Here is a 15558-nt window from a genome sequence, read left to right on the forward strand (position 1 = left end):
ATAATTGTATAAGTTGTATATAACTTATTAATAATAAATAGCTGCTCAATGAATGAATAAATGAACAAAACTATCAGCCCAACCACCAGCAGTTATGGGCCAAGCGTTCATCCTCAATAATAATGATAATGATAGCTGACATTTAGCATGAATTTACTACACACCAGGCACTCTTCAAGCACTCTACGTGCATTGACTCACGTAATGCTCACCAAGACCTTGGGGGTGAAGTAGGTGTAATTATTATTCCCCATTTTACAGATGAGGAACCTGAGCCTCAGAGGTCTTTAGTGGCTTGCTCAAAACGACAAAGCTAGGATGTGGCCAAGTCAGGATTTGAACCCAGACCGACCGGATTTGCCTACAGGTTTGGAGTAGGGGAAGATAACTAGTTGGGAGTTGGCGCCATATAGTCAAACAAGGTTGAGAAGCCGGTACTAATTCCCTGCTATCTGAAGAAGGGTCTGCGTTCACAGTGCTGCGTCCCAGTATTAATCCTTTGTAAACATTTAAGTCCGTCCACAATTGTTTGGCGGCCCGTATTTCCCCCCACCCCACCCCCCAGGGGCCTCTTGGTGGTTCAGTTTGAGCTTGGTGGAGAGAAAAATCGGAAGTCACTGACCCCACATCCCAGCCAATTCGCAAGTCTGTACAACTAGCTGTGATTTTTTTGTTTTGTTTTTTTTAATTGCCTCTTATCTCTCAAATCTGGCTCCTCCCTTTCCCTGGGCTCCTACATCCAATCATCAGCGCCATTCCTTGTGGCTCCGCCTCTTCCTGTGGCCCCACCTGTCCAATCCACTGCCTCTTCTTAACTCTGACCCCAGCATCACGCCTGGACCATGAGAGTCACCTCTGCTCGTCATTAGCCTCTCTCTCCTCCTTCCATCTTGGGAAAATGGGCTGGAGAGAAGTATACCTTCTGCATGCAGAGACAAAAAAAAAAAAACACCGAAACCCGTTGCCATTGAATCATAGCGACCCTACAGAATAAAGAACTGCCCTATAGGGTTTCCAAGGCTATAATTTTTATCAAAGCAAACTGCTACATCTTTCTTCCGTGGAGTAGCTAGTAGGTTTGCCTACCTTTTGGTTAGCAGTGAGCACTTAACCACTGTGTCACCAGTGCTCCCTTCCTACTTCCCGGACTGGCCAAATCACACCCATGGCATAAAGGCGCTGTTTCCTCGTTTGCAAAATAGAAGTTTCCCATGGATTAGAAAATTGCCTTTATATGATAGATACAGCAATGTGTGCGAGGAAGAAAGGGGGTCATAGCCTTCACCAACACCAGCCCTGTGAGGTGCAGAATTAGGGGGACCCAGGTCAACTTCATGAGGATGCCTGAAAAAAACGGATAGTACCAAACCCCCTACATATACTATATACTGTTTTGACCTAGACATACATACCTATGATGAAGTTTAATTTATAAATTATGCACAGTAAGAGATTAACAACAATAACTTACAATAAAATAGAACAATTATAACAATATACTGTAATAAAAGTTATGTGAATATAGTCCCTGGGCAGGATGGAGTGGGAAGGCGTGAGATTTCATCACACTACTCATTTAATATTTTCAGACCTCGGCTGATCACAGGTAACTGAAACCGTGGAAAGGTAAACCTCGTGGGGGGGGGGTGGATACTGTACTTTGCAACACATGGGGTCGCCATGAGTCGGAATCCACTCTGCCACAACTGGTTTATTTTTTACTAAGGTTATACCGAGAGCGGTGATTAAGGCTTTGGGCTCTAAGCCTAGGTTCGAGTTCTGACGCTGACATTTCTTAACTGTATGACCCTGGGTGAATTACTTAATCCCTTGGTACCTCAGAAGGAGCCCTGGTGGTGCAGTGGTTAAGAGCTGCAGCTGCTAACCAAAAGGTCAGCAATTCGAATCCACCAGCTGCTCCTTGGAAACCCTATGTGGCAGTTCTACTGTCCTATAGGGTCACCATGAGTCAGAATCGACTCGACAGCAACGGGTTTTTCTACTTCAGATGCGCCACCTATAAAGTGAGGCAGTATTTCCATCAGAGGGTGGTGGTGGTGAGGATTCAGCACATTAATTTATGTAAAAAGTGCTTCACACAGCCCCCTATAGCAAGGACCTCATGTTAATTTGAACCAAGGGTTTTGCCAATTCCCCTTCTCCTGGGGCCCAGGCAAGTGCTGATGCTGGGTCACCATAAGGGTGAAGAGAGATGGCATGAGGCAAGTCCAAGGGACCAAGGGTCAAAATCAGGAGGGCAGCCTAGTTCTGGAGACCAGCCATGAAGTGTGTGCGAGACCAAAAAACAAGCACTCAAGGATAGAGGTGGGGAGTTGGGAGACAGTGCAGCAGGAGCTGGGATGCACCATATGGCGGGGAAATGAGAGGGTTCCCGGGATGCAGGGAAGGCTGTGGGGGCTGAGCCTGGTGGGTACATCTGGGACTCTGTAGCCTGACCCCTCCCCCCCAGGCCCGGCCAAGGGAACCTCCGAGAAGCCCAGGTCAGCAGAGCCGGCTAATGAGGAAGAGAACACAGGCACTGAAGGAATTTATTCATAAGAAGACTCAGGGTCAGTCCAAGAGACAATCTACTGCTTACAAGCTCCAGAAGCTCTTGTCGTAAAAGCCGTGAGGGCCAGAGCACCCCTAGGCAGGGGACTTGGGGAGTCTGGCGGCCACCTTGGGAACAGAAGAGCAGACACAAGCAGTTCCGGGTACCGGGTACTGAGGGGCTGTCTTCCAGGCCAGCCTGCCCTTCCCCCAGGTCCCTGCACCCCCTCTAGGGTTAAAGTGCAGCTGAGGGGAGGGGCAGGTGGAAGTAGGGCACCAGAGAGAGCCCCAAGTGGCCACCCTAAAAAGCCCTCTTTCCTCCTTTTCCCTGGGGGTTTCTTGAGTCTGCCCACCCAGGATGGCAGGCAAAGCTCCTCCTTGGAACCTCTGGGTAAGGGGACCTCCCCCTCCTCCCCCATCAGATATTTAGAAATAGCTCCCCCAAGAGAGTGGGGCTGGCTCCATCAGCTTTCTAAGGGCCTAGAACTTGGGGTACAGAGGAAGGAGCTAAGATCTCTAAGAGGGAGAGGAGGGAAAGATGTTCTTCACTGGTGATGGATTGGGGCTCATTCCCCCTCCCTCGGCCCAGAAAGGCCTCTCCTTTCCCCCACCTCCCATCATTCCTGACCACAGGCAAGTCAAGGAAGCCACGGAGAGGCCCAGGGAGCCTGGCTCCCAGCTCGAGCCAAAGAGTCGACAGGGTCCTGCCCAGGCCTGACTCCCAAACCACTCCACTTCAGTGTCACTGGAGAGAAGCTTCCCTGGGATGGGGAGGGGAGCCCTTTGGGAAACCTGTGGCACTGGAGCTTCCTGCTTCTGCCAACGGTCTTCCTAGCCTGGACCCAGACTCCCCTTAAGGCTGCTGCTGGCAGTGTGCCCACCCTCCACTCCAGGACCCAGCTCCATCATCTGCACCCCCAGGGGCCCTGCCCCACCCAGAGGCAGTGGGGTCTTGGCCTGGCACCTCCCCCCAACTTGGATGGCCTCACCTTCACCTCAGCAGCTTTGCCAACTTCCACCCCCTCCCAAGGGCATATCTCTAGGAGGCAGAAAGGAAGAGGCGCCCCCTCCAATAAAGAACTCTGAAGACCTCTGCTTCCTCCCCCCACTCTTGAATACATTAAAATGTGCAGCTTGGCTCCAAACCCTCCCCTTCAGATCTCCATGGCAACCGGGTAACATTCCAAGTCCAAGTCTGAATCCAAGTCCATCTGGTGCCACAGGGAGGCTTCAGCCTCCCCCCCACTCTTCCCCAGAGGGTGAGACCCAATATTCCACAGGGGGATGAGAGGGGAGGAAGAGTTGGAGGCCTTAGTCCTCAGCCCCCTCTTCCTCAGTATGGGGGACCCCCGGAGGATCCTCGGGCTCAGGGGTCTGCCCACCAGGATGGGGGTGAGGGTGGTGGTGTGGGTGGGTGCCAGGCTGGGTGCCTGGCCCGTCCTCGCCCTGCATGTAGACACTCAGGCCCTCGTGGCTGGGCTCCTTGCCGCACGCCTGGCAGCTGCAGTGCAGGATCTTCTCCACCAGCTTGTCCACCCGGGGCACCTCCTCATGGCCGGGGCACTCCAAGGTCACCTGGGAGTGTGAGAGAGAGGGGGAAGGGTGTTTCCAAAGGCCTGTTCAGGGCAGGAAGGCCCTAAGGGTAAGAGTACTTCATAGGATCAAGAATCTCAGAGACCCCAGAGTCCCAGAGCTCACCTGGGATGCCCCAGTGAGCTCTGTGGGTCCATTCAGCAAGTGGGAAAGACAGAAGATTGAGCCCCTGCAGAAGCCACCTGATTCGTCTCCTCAGGTCAGTCCTGCCACCTTCCTATCCACCTCCCACAGCAGCCAGAGGGTACCCCAGGGGAAAAAAATCCAATTGTGGCCTACCTCTGCTTAAAAGTTCCCTCAGTGCTACCAACTGCATTTAGGAGAAAAATCCTGATTCCTTCCTAAGGCCACCCAGGACCGTCAGGCTGCTCCTGGCCAACCTCTCCACTCTTAACCTTGCACCACTCCCTCCAACTCTGGGCTTGAGACTTTGCACATGCTGTTTCCTCTGCTTGGAAGGTTCTCACCCAAACCATCCCCCTGCCACCTGCCCCAAACTTTGCCTGGTTAACCTCTACTCAACCTTTGGGTCTGAGCTCAGATATGACTTCCTCAAAAGAACCCCATTGCAGACCCCTGACTCAGCTGAAGTTTGCCTTGTGTCATGGTTTGAATTATGTTCCCCAAAAAATGTGTATATCAATTTGGCTGGGTCATGATTCTCAGAATTGTGTGGTTAGCCTCCATTTTGTGATTTTAATTTTATGTTAAAGAGGATTAGGGTAGCATTGTAACACCACCTTTACCCAGGTCACATCCCTGATCCAATGTAAAGGGAGTTTCCCTGGGGTGTGGCCTGCACCACCTTTTATCTCTTAAGAGATAAAAGGAAAGGGAAGCAAGCAGAATTGGAGACCTCATACCATCAAGAAAGCAGAGCGCATCCTTTGGACTGGGGTCCCTGCACAGAGAAGCTCCTAGTCCAGGGGAACACGGAAAAGAAGAAGGCCGACAGAGAGAAAAAGCCTTCCCCTGGAGCTGAAGCCCTGAATTTGGACTTTTAGCCTACTTTGGGAGGAAATAAACTTCTCTTCATTAAAACCATCCACTTGTGGTATTTCTGTTATAGCAGCCCTAGATGACTAAGACAGCTTGTATGAATTCCTTAGCATCTTGCTCTTCCCCTATTTGTCACACTTCTAATTGTCCTTCTTTCCTTTCTCCCTCCCTTCCTTCTTTCCTTTCTTCCTCCCATGTGCATTCATAGAGCACCTAGGATGTGCCAGCTCTGGGGACACAAGGACAAGCATGGCTCATCAGGGAACTCAAGAGTCTAGTGGGGAGGGAAAGATGCTCATCAAAATCACTTAAGTACAGGTGTGAGACAAATGCTCAAGGCAGAGGCACACAGTGCTCTGAGAGCCCGCAGAAGGGGATCTGATCTTGTCAGGGGGATCTGGAAAGGGACCCCGAGAAAATGACACTTGAGCCAAGAGCTGAGGAATGAATAGAAGTTAACTAGATGAAGAGGAGAAGAAAGCTATTCCAAGCAGACAAGAACCTGTGCAAAGGCCCCGTGGTAGGAACCAGCTGAGAAGGGGCTGAATGGAGGTAAGCTGGTGTCAAGATGAGCCAGTGAGAAGGGTGGGAGGCAAGGTGAAGCTGGAAAGATGGCGAACAACTACGACGGGCCTGGGGGAAAGGGCAAGGATTTTGGTCTCAAGCTGTAACAATGGGAGCCACTGAGTGAAAGGATTTCAGCAGAGGACTGACATTGGAACAGAGCTTCAGGAAGATCCCTTGACCTGACATGTTGGGGTCAGACTTGTGAGCCATTGTGCGGCAAGCACCACATCTGTATTCTCAGCACAAGCCCAGGACCCTCCACATAGTAGAGCCTTACTAAGTGCCTGCCTGCAGCCATCTGCTGACGTACAGCACCCTAGGGAGAAAGGCCAGGGCTCTGGGCAGAGGTGGGGCGGAGCGAGGCAGATGGTACTCACAATCTCCCACATGGACTGGGCCGGCATACAGGAGTCACAGTGCACCAGGGACTCTGTGGACTGCGGGAAGGTGTTGGGGACGCTGTAGCTGAAGCACTGTCCTAGGCACGCCCTGTGGGAGGAGAGGTCACTGTGCCTGTGTCACTGTGGGGGAGGCAGGGATGGACAGCTCTGGTCCTCGCTCCCCCCACCCCCACCCCCAGACCCCACCTGTTCTGGATAGACTTGGCCTCACAGCCGCTGTGGCCCACGATCTGGGTGATGTTCTTGGCCTCACACCAGGCACTCTTGTCCGGGAACAGTGCCAGCTTGTTGATAGGCGGCGGGGCGGCCAGCAGCATGGCAGGGAGGACAGCCCCCACCAGGACCCGAAGCATTGTGCCTGTGGCCTCCAGAGTCCTAGAACTGAGCACAGGTGGCAGGTGAAGCCCCACAAGGCCCAGGAGGCTGGGCAGTGGAGCAGGAGGGGTTACAAGCACGGGCTCTAGCGCCTGACTGCCTGGGTTCAAATCCCAGCTCTACCACTTAGTAGCCAAGTATAACCTTGGACAAGTTATTCATCCTCTCTGTACCTCGAAAATGGGGTTGTTAGTAGTACCCGCATTTGATGGGCATCATGAAAATTAAATGAGATATTACATGAAAAGCACTCAGTAGAGGGCCTTTTCAATTGCCTCATATGCATGCAGAAGCTGGACAATGAAAAAGACAGAAGAACTGATGTATTTGAACTGTAGTGCTGGTGAAGAATATTGAATATATCATGGACTGCCAGAAGACCAAAAAAAATCAGTCTTAGAAAAAATATAACCAGATGCTCCTTAGAAGCAACGACGGCAAGACTTTGGCTCGCTTACTTTGAATATGTCATCACGAAAGACCAGTCTAGAACAGGACATCATGGTTGGTAGAGTGTTGGTGAAAACAAGGAAAACCTTTAATGAAATAGACTCAAACATAGCAACAATCATGAAGATGGCACAGGACCAGGGAACATTTCATTCTGTTATCCATAAGGTTGTATGAGTCGGAGCCAACTCGACAGCAACTAACAACAACAAAATATAACTTTGAGCAAGTTACTTTTTATCTCTGCCCTCAGTTTCTTCATCTAGAAAACAGTAATGGTGATATTGCATATAGCAAAGGACTGCTGAGATTATTAAATAAGACACTAAGTTTTCAAGCACGTGGTGAGTGTTGAACAACAAGATCCCTCTCACTTCAATGTTGTGCGTCCTCCAGGGAAAGAGAAAAAACCTGTCCACGCAATGTCTACCCTCGAGAGCTGACTCCAGCACATCTGGGGCAAGGCACTGCCAGTTGTTAGCATCCTGACGTAGGGGAAACTAACCTCCGTCTTCACGTTGCAGCAAATACTTGTGCCTCCTTGGCTGGCTGGAGCTCAGGTGAAAAAACTAACCCAGACCACATGATATTTTTTCTAGGATGTCCCACCAGAGCCCTGAGCCCACTAGGGCTCTGACATCTACATCATTATCCCCCCATCAGTCCCATCCTAACCAGAGCCAAGTAGGAGCCAATCAGAGCCAAGCACCGACCATCTGTAAATTCCCTGCCACAGAACGATGGAGCAAGACACTAATATCAGAATGGGCCAGAAGATGGTGCTGCAGGACAGAGTCTATGTCTAAAAGATTCCTCTCAGAGGGGAATGACTCTTGCCCAATGTTCCCCAACTTCATCCTTTGTAGGTTTCTCTCACTTCCCCTCCTCAAAAACTTTAGGGTAGTGGGACTTCAGAGACTCAGAAATGAGGGCAACGCCAGCACGGGGTCTCAACCCTCAACAGAGAGGACACTGGGGAAGGCACCGAACTGGGAGTTGGGAGTCCACCACTTCCTGACTCCTGCCACTGGCAGCTGTGGCCCTGGACACTCAGGCCTGCTTCCCTGCCTGTAAAATGAGTGGGCTGCACTAGACCAGTAGTTTGCAAACCAGCTTCAGAATCACCAGAATTCCCTGAAGACTTAAGGAGTGAAAGTTCTAGGATGAGGCGAGATTCTGCATTTTTAACAAGCTTCCCAGGTGGTCCTATTGCTCAGCCAGGTTTGGGACCCACTGGATGAGAAGATCCCGAGGGACCATTCCAGCTCAGACAGGCTGGGATTCTGTGTCTTGGGAGAGTCTCCGGAAGGGCCTTAAAAAACCCGTTGCCATCGAGTTGATTCCGACCATAGTGACCCATAGGGCAGAGCAGAACTGCCCCATATGGTTTCCAAGGAGTGCCTGGTGGAGTCGAACTGCCAACCATAAGGGCCTAGGTGAAGCTAAATCTGGAAGAGGGAGCTGAGGGTCCCACTGGTCGTACAGAAGCCCAGCACTAAAATAGGGATAGTAGAGGTAGGTACTTGGTAAAGGTCAGGGAGGAATGGAGGGGGGTCCTGCCTACTGCTCTTGAAGGGAAAACCCTGGTGGAGCTGGCTCAGCTCAGCTCCCAGGGAGGGTGCAGGCCAGCCTGCAGGGCTGTGACTTCCATGGGTTCTCTCCATCCAGCACGTCCCCCTCAGCTCCTACCCCTTCTCCCTGCAGGAGGTCTCCAGAAGCCTAGATGTACCACCTCACCAGATCCCAATGCTTAGATGACTCCTGCTCCCAGCCCAGTGGGGAGGAGTGGAAAGGGGAGCGCAGCTGGAGGTGGTCAGACAGTCCGCCCCATCCCAAATGAGCTTACGGCATGGTCCAGGCTCACCCACACATTTCCGGTCCAGCTCACAAGATCGACAGCAAAGCCCATGTTTTCCATGGAACCACATTCTAACAAAGTAGAATGGGTTTGTTCTTTTTTTAGTTTTTGTTGTTGTTGTAATTATATATATAACACAACATTTGCCAATTTAACGTTTTTCACAAGTACAGTTTAGTGACATCAGTTACGTTAACCATGTTGTGCAACCATCACCGACATCCGTTGCCAAATTTTCTAGAATGGGTTTGTTCTTAACTGGCAACCTAACCAAATTTTCAACAAACTTAGCATCCAGAAGACTTTCTCACCCTTACAGGTTCTCTTCAGGGTCTGACCACTGCACATCAGAAAAGACTCGGAGACTGACTTAAGGCCAGAGCCCACCAGGCCCTCCCTAGGCTGGGCTGGCCCCCTGTAGGCCTCAGGGAGTTCTGGGGACTTTGGTCCTATAACTGCGCCCACCATCCTTCCTTGGGAAGCAGAGGGGCAAGTAGGGCAGGGAGTGACTTTAAAGTTTACTTAGAATTAGGAATGGAGATTGGGGTGGTAAAGAGAATAAACAAGATGAGTCTTCAGGTCTGACACAGAGTTGGAATTAGGGTTAGAGGAGAGGTTAGAATTGAGGCTATGGGTCATTGTTGTTGTTAGGTGCCATCGAGTTGGTTCCAACTCATAGGCTATGGGTTAGGACTAGGTTAAAGTTGAACTGAGATTGGTGTTGAGGCTGATAACAAGGCTTATCAGGAAATGGCATAACAGATTTCTTTAGGGGAGTTGCTGGCCCAGGGGTTGGTAACTGGTTATTAAGGACAGGTTGTAGCCAGAATTGAGGAGAAATGAGGTAAACTGAGGCAGAAGGCCACCTCCCTTGTCTTCCTCCCTCTCTAGCAAAGATACGGTTAAAGTTAAGCGTTAAGGGCCACCAGTGCCCACAGACGGGGCACTGTAACCCAACCCACCAGGCCAGGCCTCTCCCCAAACCCAGGGTACTGGCGAGGGCCTCAGAGGAGGGGCTGGGGCTGCTACTTGGCTCCCTGCCCCTGGCCAGCAGCCCTGAGCTCCAGCAAACAGCCTGGCTCCCACCAGAAGACCCTAGAGTCCCTAGTTTTGAATCCCAGCCCTCCCACCTAGGAGCTATGTGACTTCTGGAAAGTAAGTTCACCTCTCAGAACCTATCTTTCTCAACTCTAAAATGGGGAGCATGGTACCTTCCTTAGACGGCAACTAGAAGGATTAACATTAAGCACCCAGCACCCAGTAGGCACCCAACTAAGGTCAGTTCTCTTTCCCATGGGGGCCTTGAGGAAGCCCCCACCCCACCCAGCCTGGGGAGCTAGAGGTCCTGGGACAGGCTAGGCAGGCAGCACAGCCAGGGTTAGGCGGTGGAGTGGGCAGGCGGCAGGAAGGTGCCAGGCACAGTCTCCCACACACATTTACATTCAAGACACACCCACCCTCCACCCCCAGCCCCAAAGAACCCACACTGCTCCCTCTTACAGCCAGGTGGCCTCTTTGCTAGCAGGTTTTATTTTTTTGTTGGTTAATGCTTCTTTTTTTTTTAAAGCAGCAACTCAACTAACTACTTTTTAAGCAGCAGTTGGACCTTCCTTCCTGAGACTTGAGAGCCTCACCCTCAGATTCTCATCCCTTCCTCCCCACCCTGAAGGTCACACAGCAAGTCAAGGGACTCCCTGGATGCCAGGGCAGGAGGGGGAATCAGAGATAGCTAGGCCAACCCCTTGCTTGGCAGAGGGTTGTCCCATGGCCTCACAGCAAGTCCAGGCAAAGCAATGCCCTTCCCCTAGGCCATGCAGTTCCCTGCGGTTTGCCCCACGTTTCATGAGCACCTTCTAGGAGGGCAGGGAGAGACGAGGGCGACGACGGGGGAAGCTGGGGCCCCAGCCCCTACACACCCCTCAGGAGCTCAGAGCCTAGAGGGGAAGTCATCTGTTTTTAGCAGTTGTTCTGAGTAAGGGGAGTCAGTGGGGGAGTAGGAGGGGGAGGAGGAGGGGAGCAGAGATTCTTAATTTTGGATTTAATTTAAAAAAAAAAAAAAAAGGAAGAAGCCATCCAGCTGATTCCAGCTTATAGAATCCCATGTGTTACAGAGTAGAACTGTGCTCCACAGCGTTTTTTTTTTTGGCTGTAATCTCTGTGGAAGTGGATTGCCAGGCCTTTCTTCCACAGCATCACTGACTGGGTTCTAACCACCAACCTTTAGCAGGCAAGCACAAACTGTTTGCACCACCCAGGTCCCTGTCATAATCTAGGATAAACTGGGCCAATAATGTCGAGGCCCCAACCAGTTGGAATGAGTTTCAGGGTATACAATTAGATAACAACTTGGGGGTGGGGTACCAAGTGAGGGAGCTCCTGGCTGAGGTAACTGCCTGCATAAGCAAAGGAAAACCCAAAATCCATTGCCGTGGAGTCGATTCGGACTCATAGTGACCCTACAGGACAGAGCAGAACTGCCCCCACAGGGTTCCAAGGCTCTGATCATGGGAGCAGACTGCCACATCTTTCTCCCGCAGAACAGCTGGTGGGTTCAAATCGCTGACCTTTCAGTTAACAGCTGAGCACTTAACCACTGTGCCACCAAGGCTCCTTGAGCAAAGGAAGGGAGGGGAAATTATGGATATCAGCTCATTCTCCTCCCCTGCTTCACAGTTAAGAGCTAACTATGACCTAGGCACTGTTCCAAATGCTTTTACATGTCTTAACTTAATCCTTACAACAATCCCATGAGATAGACACTATTATTTCCCCTTTAAAGATGAAGAAACTGAGGCACACAGAGGGGAAAAGATTTGCTTGAAGTTACAAAATGAGTAAAAAGGAGAACCAAGATTTGGACCCAGACAGGAGCTGGTTAACCACCGCACTACCTTTATAGATGAAAAACGGCAAGAAGATATCCGGGAAATCCAGGAAACAGCCCAGGCCCCTCACGCCTAGGAGACTAGAGTGGGGATGAGGGGCCTGGGGCCATTTCCCTGCCCCTGCCCCAGTGGACTGTGCCTCTTATTCCTATTAGCACTCTAGGGTTCAGCCACCGCCTGGGTTGGAAGCTTGGGAACTCAACGGACCAGAGTTCAAATCCCCACTCAGGACTCCGCAGCAGACAAGCCTGTGGCTGTGGGTAGACCCTTGGGTTCTCGTTGCTTCAGTAAAAACGTAACATTATTCTTCCTCACAGGGTTGTTTTGAGTTTCAAGGAGGGCGTCCTAAGCACAGGACCTTCTTACCCACCCTCACAGTTCACTCCCAAATCCAAGCCCTCCAGTCCCTCAGCTGCCTGACACATTCTGAGGCTGGTGCCCACACCGAAGGGAAGTCCCCTAGGGGGCAACACTGGCTCACCCATTTCAGCACTGTGGAAACTGAGGCACAGGTCAAGGAAGTGGCCACCCCATATCTCCCACACGGCAGAGGAGAGGGCAATGAACAAACACAGAAGGCCTGCCTTGGCAGCTTCTTCGGAAGCCTTCACTCAGAAGGTCCCTCAGGAAGGGCAGGGAGGTGGGGTAGCTAGAATGCAGGCTTCGAGGTCAGGCCTTTTGGGCCATCCCTGCTGGAGCTTAGCATCTTCCCTGAAATGCCTGCTAAGAACTCAGATGCCCAGGTCCCAGTCCTGGATATGCTGGGTGAGGCCCAGGCATCTGTAGGTGCTTCCTACATGATTCTGAGGCCCAGTCAAGTCAGGAGCATTATCCACCTCAAACTGCACCCCACAAAGGTCTCCCATAACAGCACTGCTGAGGGGGCCGCCCAGCCCCTCTACCTGGATTCTAGTGCCTGGAATCTGCTGCTAAACTCACAGAAGGGGCCAAGATTTCAAGAACAACTCCTCCCAGACCCCAAACAAACCAAACTAGTTACTGTAATTTCATGGAGACCCCACCCACTGTGAAACCCTTTGTAGAGCAAAGAGTCGATTTTGTATAACAAGTGAACAATCACTCCCCATTTCCTCTTTTGGGTAAATCTGAATACTCAAGGTCACTTAAGGCCTGGTACACCAGGATTTTCAAGGTAGACACACACATACACAAATAGGCCTACCCCAAACCCACTTACTTGTGCCCCTACAAGCACATAATATACTCTACACATGTGTACACAAGCATATGCATATATAAACATGCCTATACACACACACACAGAGAAAACATGCCTATATACACACTCAACACACACACACACACCCCCCAGGCCTCTGCAGTTACTGCTCCCAGCAACCAGCCCAGTGGGAAAGCAGATGGAGAGGACAGGGCCGGCAACTCCTTGGTAGTAAGAGAGGCCTCTCCCCAAGTTCAGACCCAACATATTCCAACGTTTCCACCCTGTGCACTCAGCATCTAGGTAACATTGCAATACCAACAGTAAGCATGTGGGGTTTGTGGTCTGTAGTTTTTCAAACTTATCAGATTAGATGCTCTCCAATCTCTATCCCCCTTCCCACCATGCCCCATCCTCCCCACTCCCCTCCTCACACGCACACTAAGGGCAGGATCTGGGTCTCCTTCTCCATTAGCCACAACTGACTGTGACAGACCCAGGTTCGAATCCTAGCTCAGCCATCTTAACCTTTCCGTGCTTCGATGTCCTCATCTGCAAAGTGGGACCAGTGATAATAATACCTTACCTCACAGAGCAGTTGTGAGAATTAACCTGCAGAGTGCAAGGTAACTTTTGGACAGGGCGCGGGTAATGGGCAAGTCCTCCCTAAATGTTACCAGTATTGCAAGCTTAGAGTCACACCCGGGCTTCTTATCCTCACTAGCCTCCACCCACTCCCTTCCTCCTCCCACAATCTCCTCCTAGCCCTCCCTTCCTTCCCTCCCTTCCACCAGATACTGGTGGGTCCTAAGAATATCTAAATCTGGGGTTGTATCTGCCCATGAAACTGGATTTAGGGGAAACCTCAAAGTGAAAGTCAAGCAAATGTGATGACGGATGGGAAAGGTTTTATAAACTGTTGAGCGCTGCCCAACACTCACTGCATGCCAGGGTGGGAGCGGAGAGGAAGATCACACTCAGACCCTAAGCCCTAGGTAACTGGGGACCAGGCTTGGAGAGACCAGCCCGCTCTAAACCCAACTTCAGGAAAACAGGCTCTGCCCACTGCCAGGCTGTGCGCACTGCCATGTGGCAGGGCACAGAGGGTGTGGCATTTGGGGCCACAGCCCTAGGCTTGGGGATCAGGGAGGGTGGGGCAATGGCTGCAGGTCTTGGAAGGAATACAGGGACTTCCTTAAATGGTGCAATTGAAAATGTCTCTCTGGCAGAGGGGCAAGGCAGGGTCAGGCCCGGGGATCCTTGCTCACACAGATTAGCTCAGCAGGGTTTCCTGGGCCCACACTTGGGGACATCCACTCACCCACTCAGTACTCAGAAGCTGGAGAGTCTAATACAGAAACACTGACCATTTGCTTCACCTCCCTAAGCCTCCCTGTGAAACAGGGAGCTTGTCTGGGAATGTCCATTTTAGCAGATTGCCTTGGGAGGAGAATGGCTCCAACCTGTTGCTAAGGTCACTGTGATTCCAGGACCTCAGTTTCACCACAGGGCAGCTTCCTTCCTTCCTCAATAGGCAGAGCCTGAACCAACTGTCCAGGAGGCGGACACGGGGCCACACAGGGCCAAGTCCATGGCACTCCACCTGCCTTCACCAGACAGCTTCACGTTCCAACCCTGGCTACCTCTGTGCCCACTCCCCCCGCAAAACCGGGGCTATGGTCCTCCTACCCACAAACCCTCCAGCCCACTGACCAAAAACAGTCTCCAAAACAAATCCACGCAATGAGCCACAGGGCCGGTGAACATCTGCTCAGCAGAAATCCTGCAGCAGCCCTCACCAGCATCTCTGTGGCCTCCGGTGGCTCCCCACAGCCTCCAACCCTGGGGTGGTGGGGAGTGAGGGGAAGGGGTCAACTCAGTCTGAAGTTCCACTTTAAAATAAGATGGCCCTATCTCTGGCTAATGCAGAGCACCCACTCCCCCCTCCACCCATTTCCCTAGCACCCAGGCCCTGCAGAGAAAGGTCCAGCTTGCAGGGGTGGCTGGGGAGGGGTGGGGGTCACCAAGGAAATGCTCCAGCCTCTGCTTTTTCTTTGGCCTCAACTAAAGGCACATGACGCCTAAGCAGCCCCAAGCATCTGGGGGAGTCCCAAGAGGCTGGAGGCTTAGGCAGTAACAAAGCAGAGGGGCTTCTTGTTAACAAATTGCTTTCCCACCCCCACACCCCGCCCATGCCCAGTCTTTGGCCTCCAGCCCTGACCTCTGTTTTCCTGGGGTTCCCGTAGTTACAGGCTGGTGGCCTCCAGCTGGGGGAGGGCCTCAGCAATCCTGCAAATGTACCCTTCTCCCCTGATGCCCGCCAACCCCCTGGCCCCGCCAAGGCAAACAGCTGCCGCTTTCGCTGTGCTTGTAAAAGACCAGAATCGCCCCGCCTAGGGAGAGGGGCGGGCAGGTGGCCGGCAGCAGGGCCCAGTTGTCCAGACAGCCTCGCGGGGGTGGAATTCTCAAGGAAACTGAGCCCCCGGAAGGGCTGGCTCCCCGCTGCCCCACACTGAGCTCCGGGAATGACCCACGCCCGGCCGGGAGTCAGGAGGGAGGTAGGGGGAACGGTCTTGCTTCTTTTACCTGACCTAGGACACTAATTATGGACCCAACTGGGAGCCCCAACACTAGGGGATTGTCTGAATTGGAGGGCTGGAGGCCAGGGAGATGCAAAGACACAGAGCGAAGCTCCCACAG

The 15558-nt window shown here is 52.0% G+C and overlaps 1 protein-coding gene across 2 annotated transcripts; it reads right to left on the minus strand.

Moving 5' to 3' along the window:
• Positions 1–2538: 2538 nt before the first annotated feature.
• NBL1 (NBL1, DAN family BMP antagonist) lies at positions 2539–15233 on the minus strand. Of its 2 annotated transcripts, XM_004377182.2 has the most exons (4): positions 15080–15233; positions 6297–6485; positions 6087–6198; positions 2539–4125 (listed from the first exon to the last, which is right to left on the minus strand). In XM_004377182.2, exons 2-4 carry the CDS (start codon positions 6461–6463, stop codon positions 3862–3864), a joined length of 543 nt encoding a protein of 180 aa, XP_004377239.1. In that variant the 5' UTR covers positions 6464–6485; positions 15080–15233; the 3' UTR covers positions 2539–3861. The 2 variants fall into 2 exon arrangements, with proteins under 2 accessions (XP_004377239.1, XP_023587787.1); XM_023732019.1 differs by lacking the exon at positions 15080–15233 and having other exon boundaries at positions 6087–6216; positions 6297–6488.
• Between the last annotated feature and the right edge of the window lie 325 nt (positions 15234–15558).

The sequence above is a fragment of the Trichechus manatus genome, unplaced genomic scaffold (assembly GCF_000243295.1).
Source record: "Trichechus manatus latirostris isolate Lorelei unplaced genomic scaffold, TriManLat1.0 scaffold00048, whole genome shotgun sequence".
Taxonomy (NCBI): domain Eukaryota; kingdom Metazoa; phylum Chordata; class Mammalia; order Sirenia; family Trichechidae; genus Trichechus; species Trichechus manatus.

What these genes read in the sequence shown, in the direction of transcription:
- NBL1 (XM_023732019.1), bottom strand. Translation starts at nt 6,463, where the DNA reads ATGCTTCGGGTCCTGGTGGGGGCTGTCCTCCCTGCCATGCTGCTGGCC. An exon ending in GCCAAGTCTATCCAGAACAG is followed by an intron (nt 6,217 to 6,296) that starts GTGGGGTCTGGG and finishes ACACAGGCACAG; the next exon opens with TGACCTCTCCTCCCACAGGG. An exon ending in CCCAGTCCATGTGGGAGATT is followed by an intron (nt 4,126 to 6,086) that starts GTGAGTACCATC and finishes TCACACTCCCAG; the next exon opens with GTGACCTTGGAGTGCCCCGG.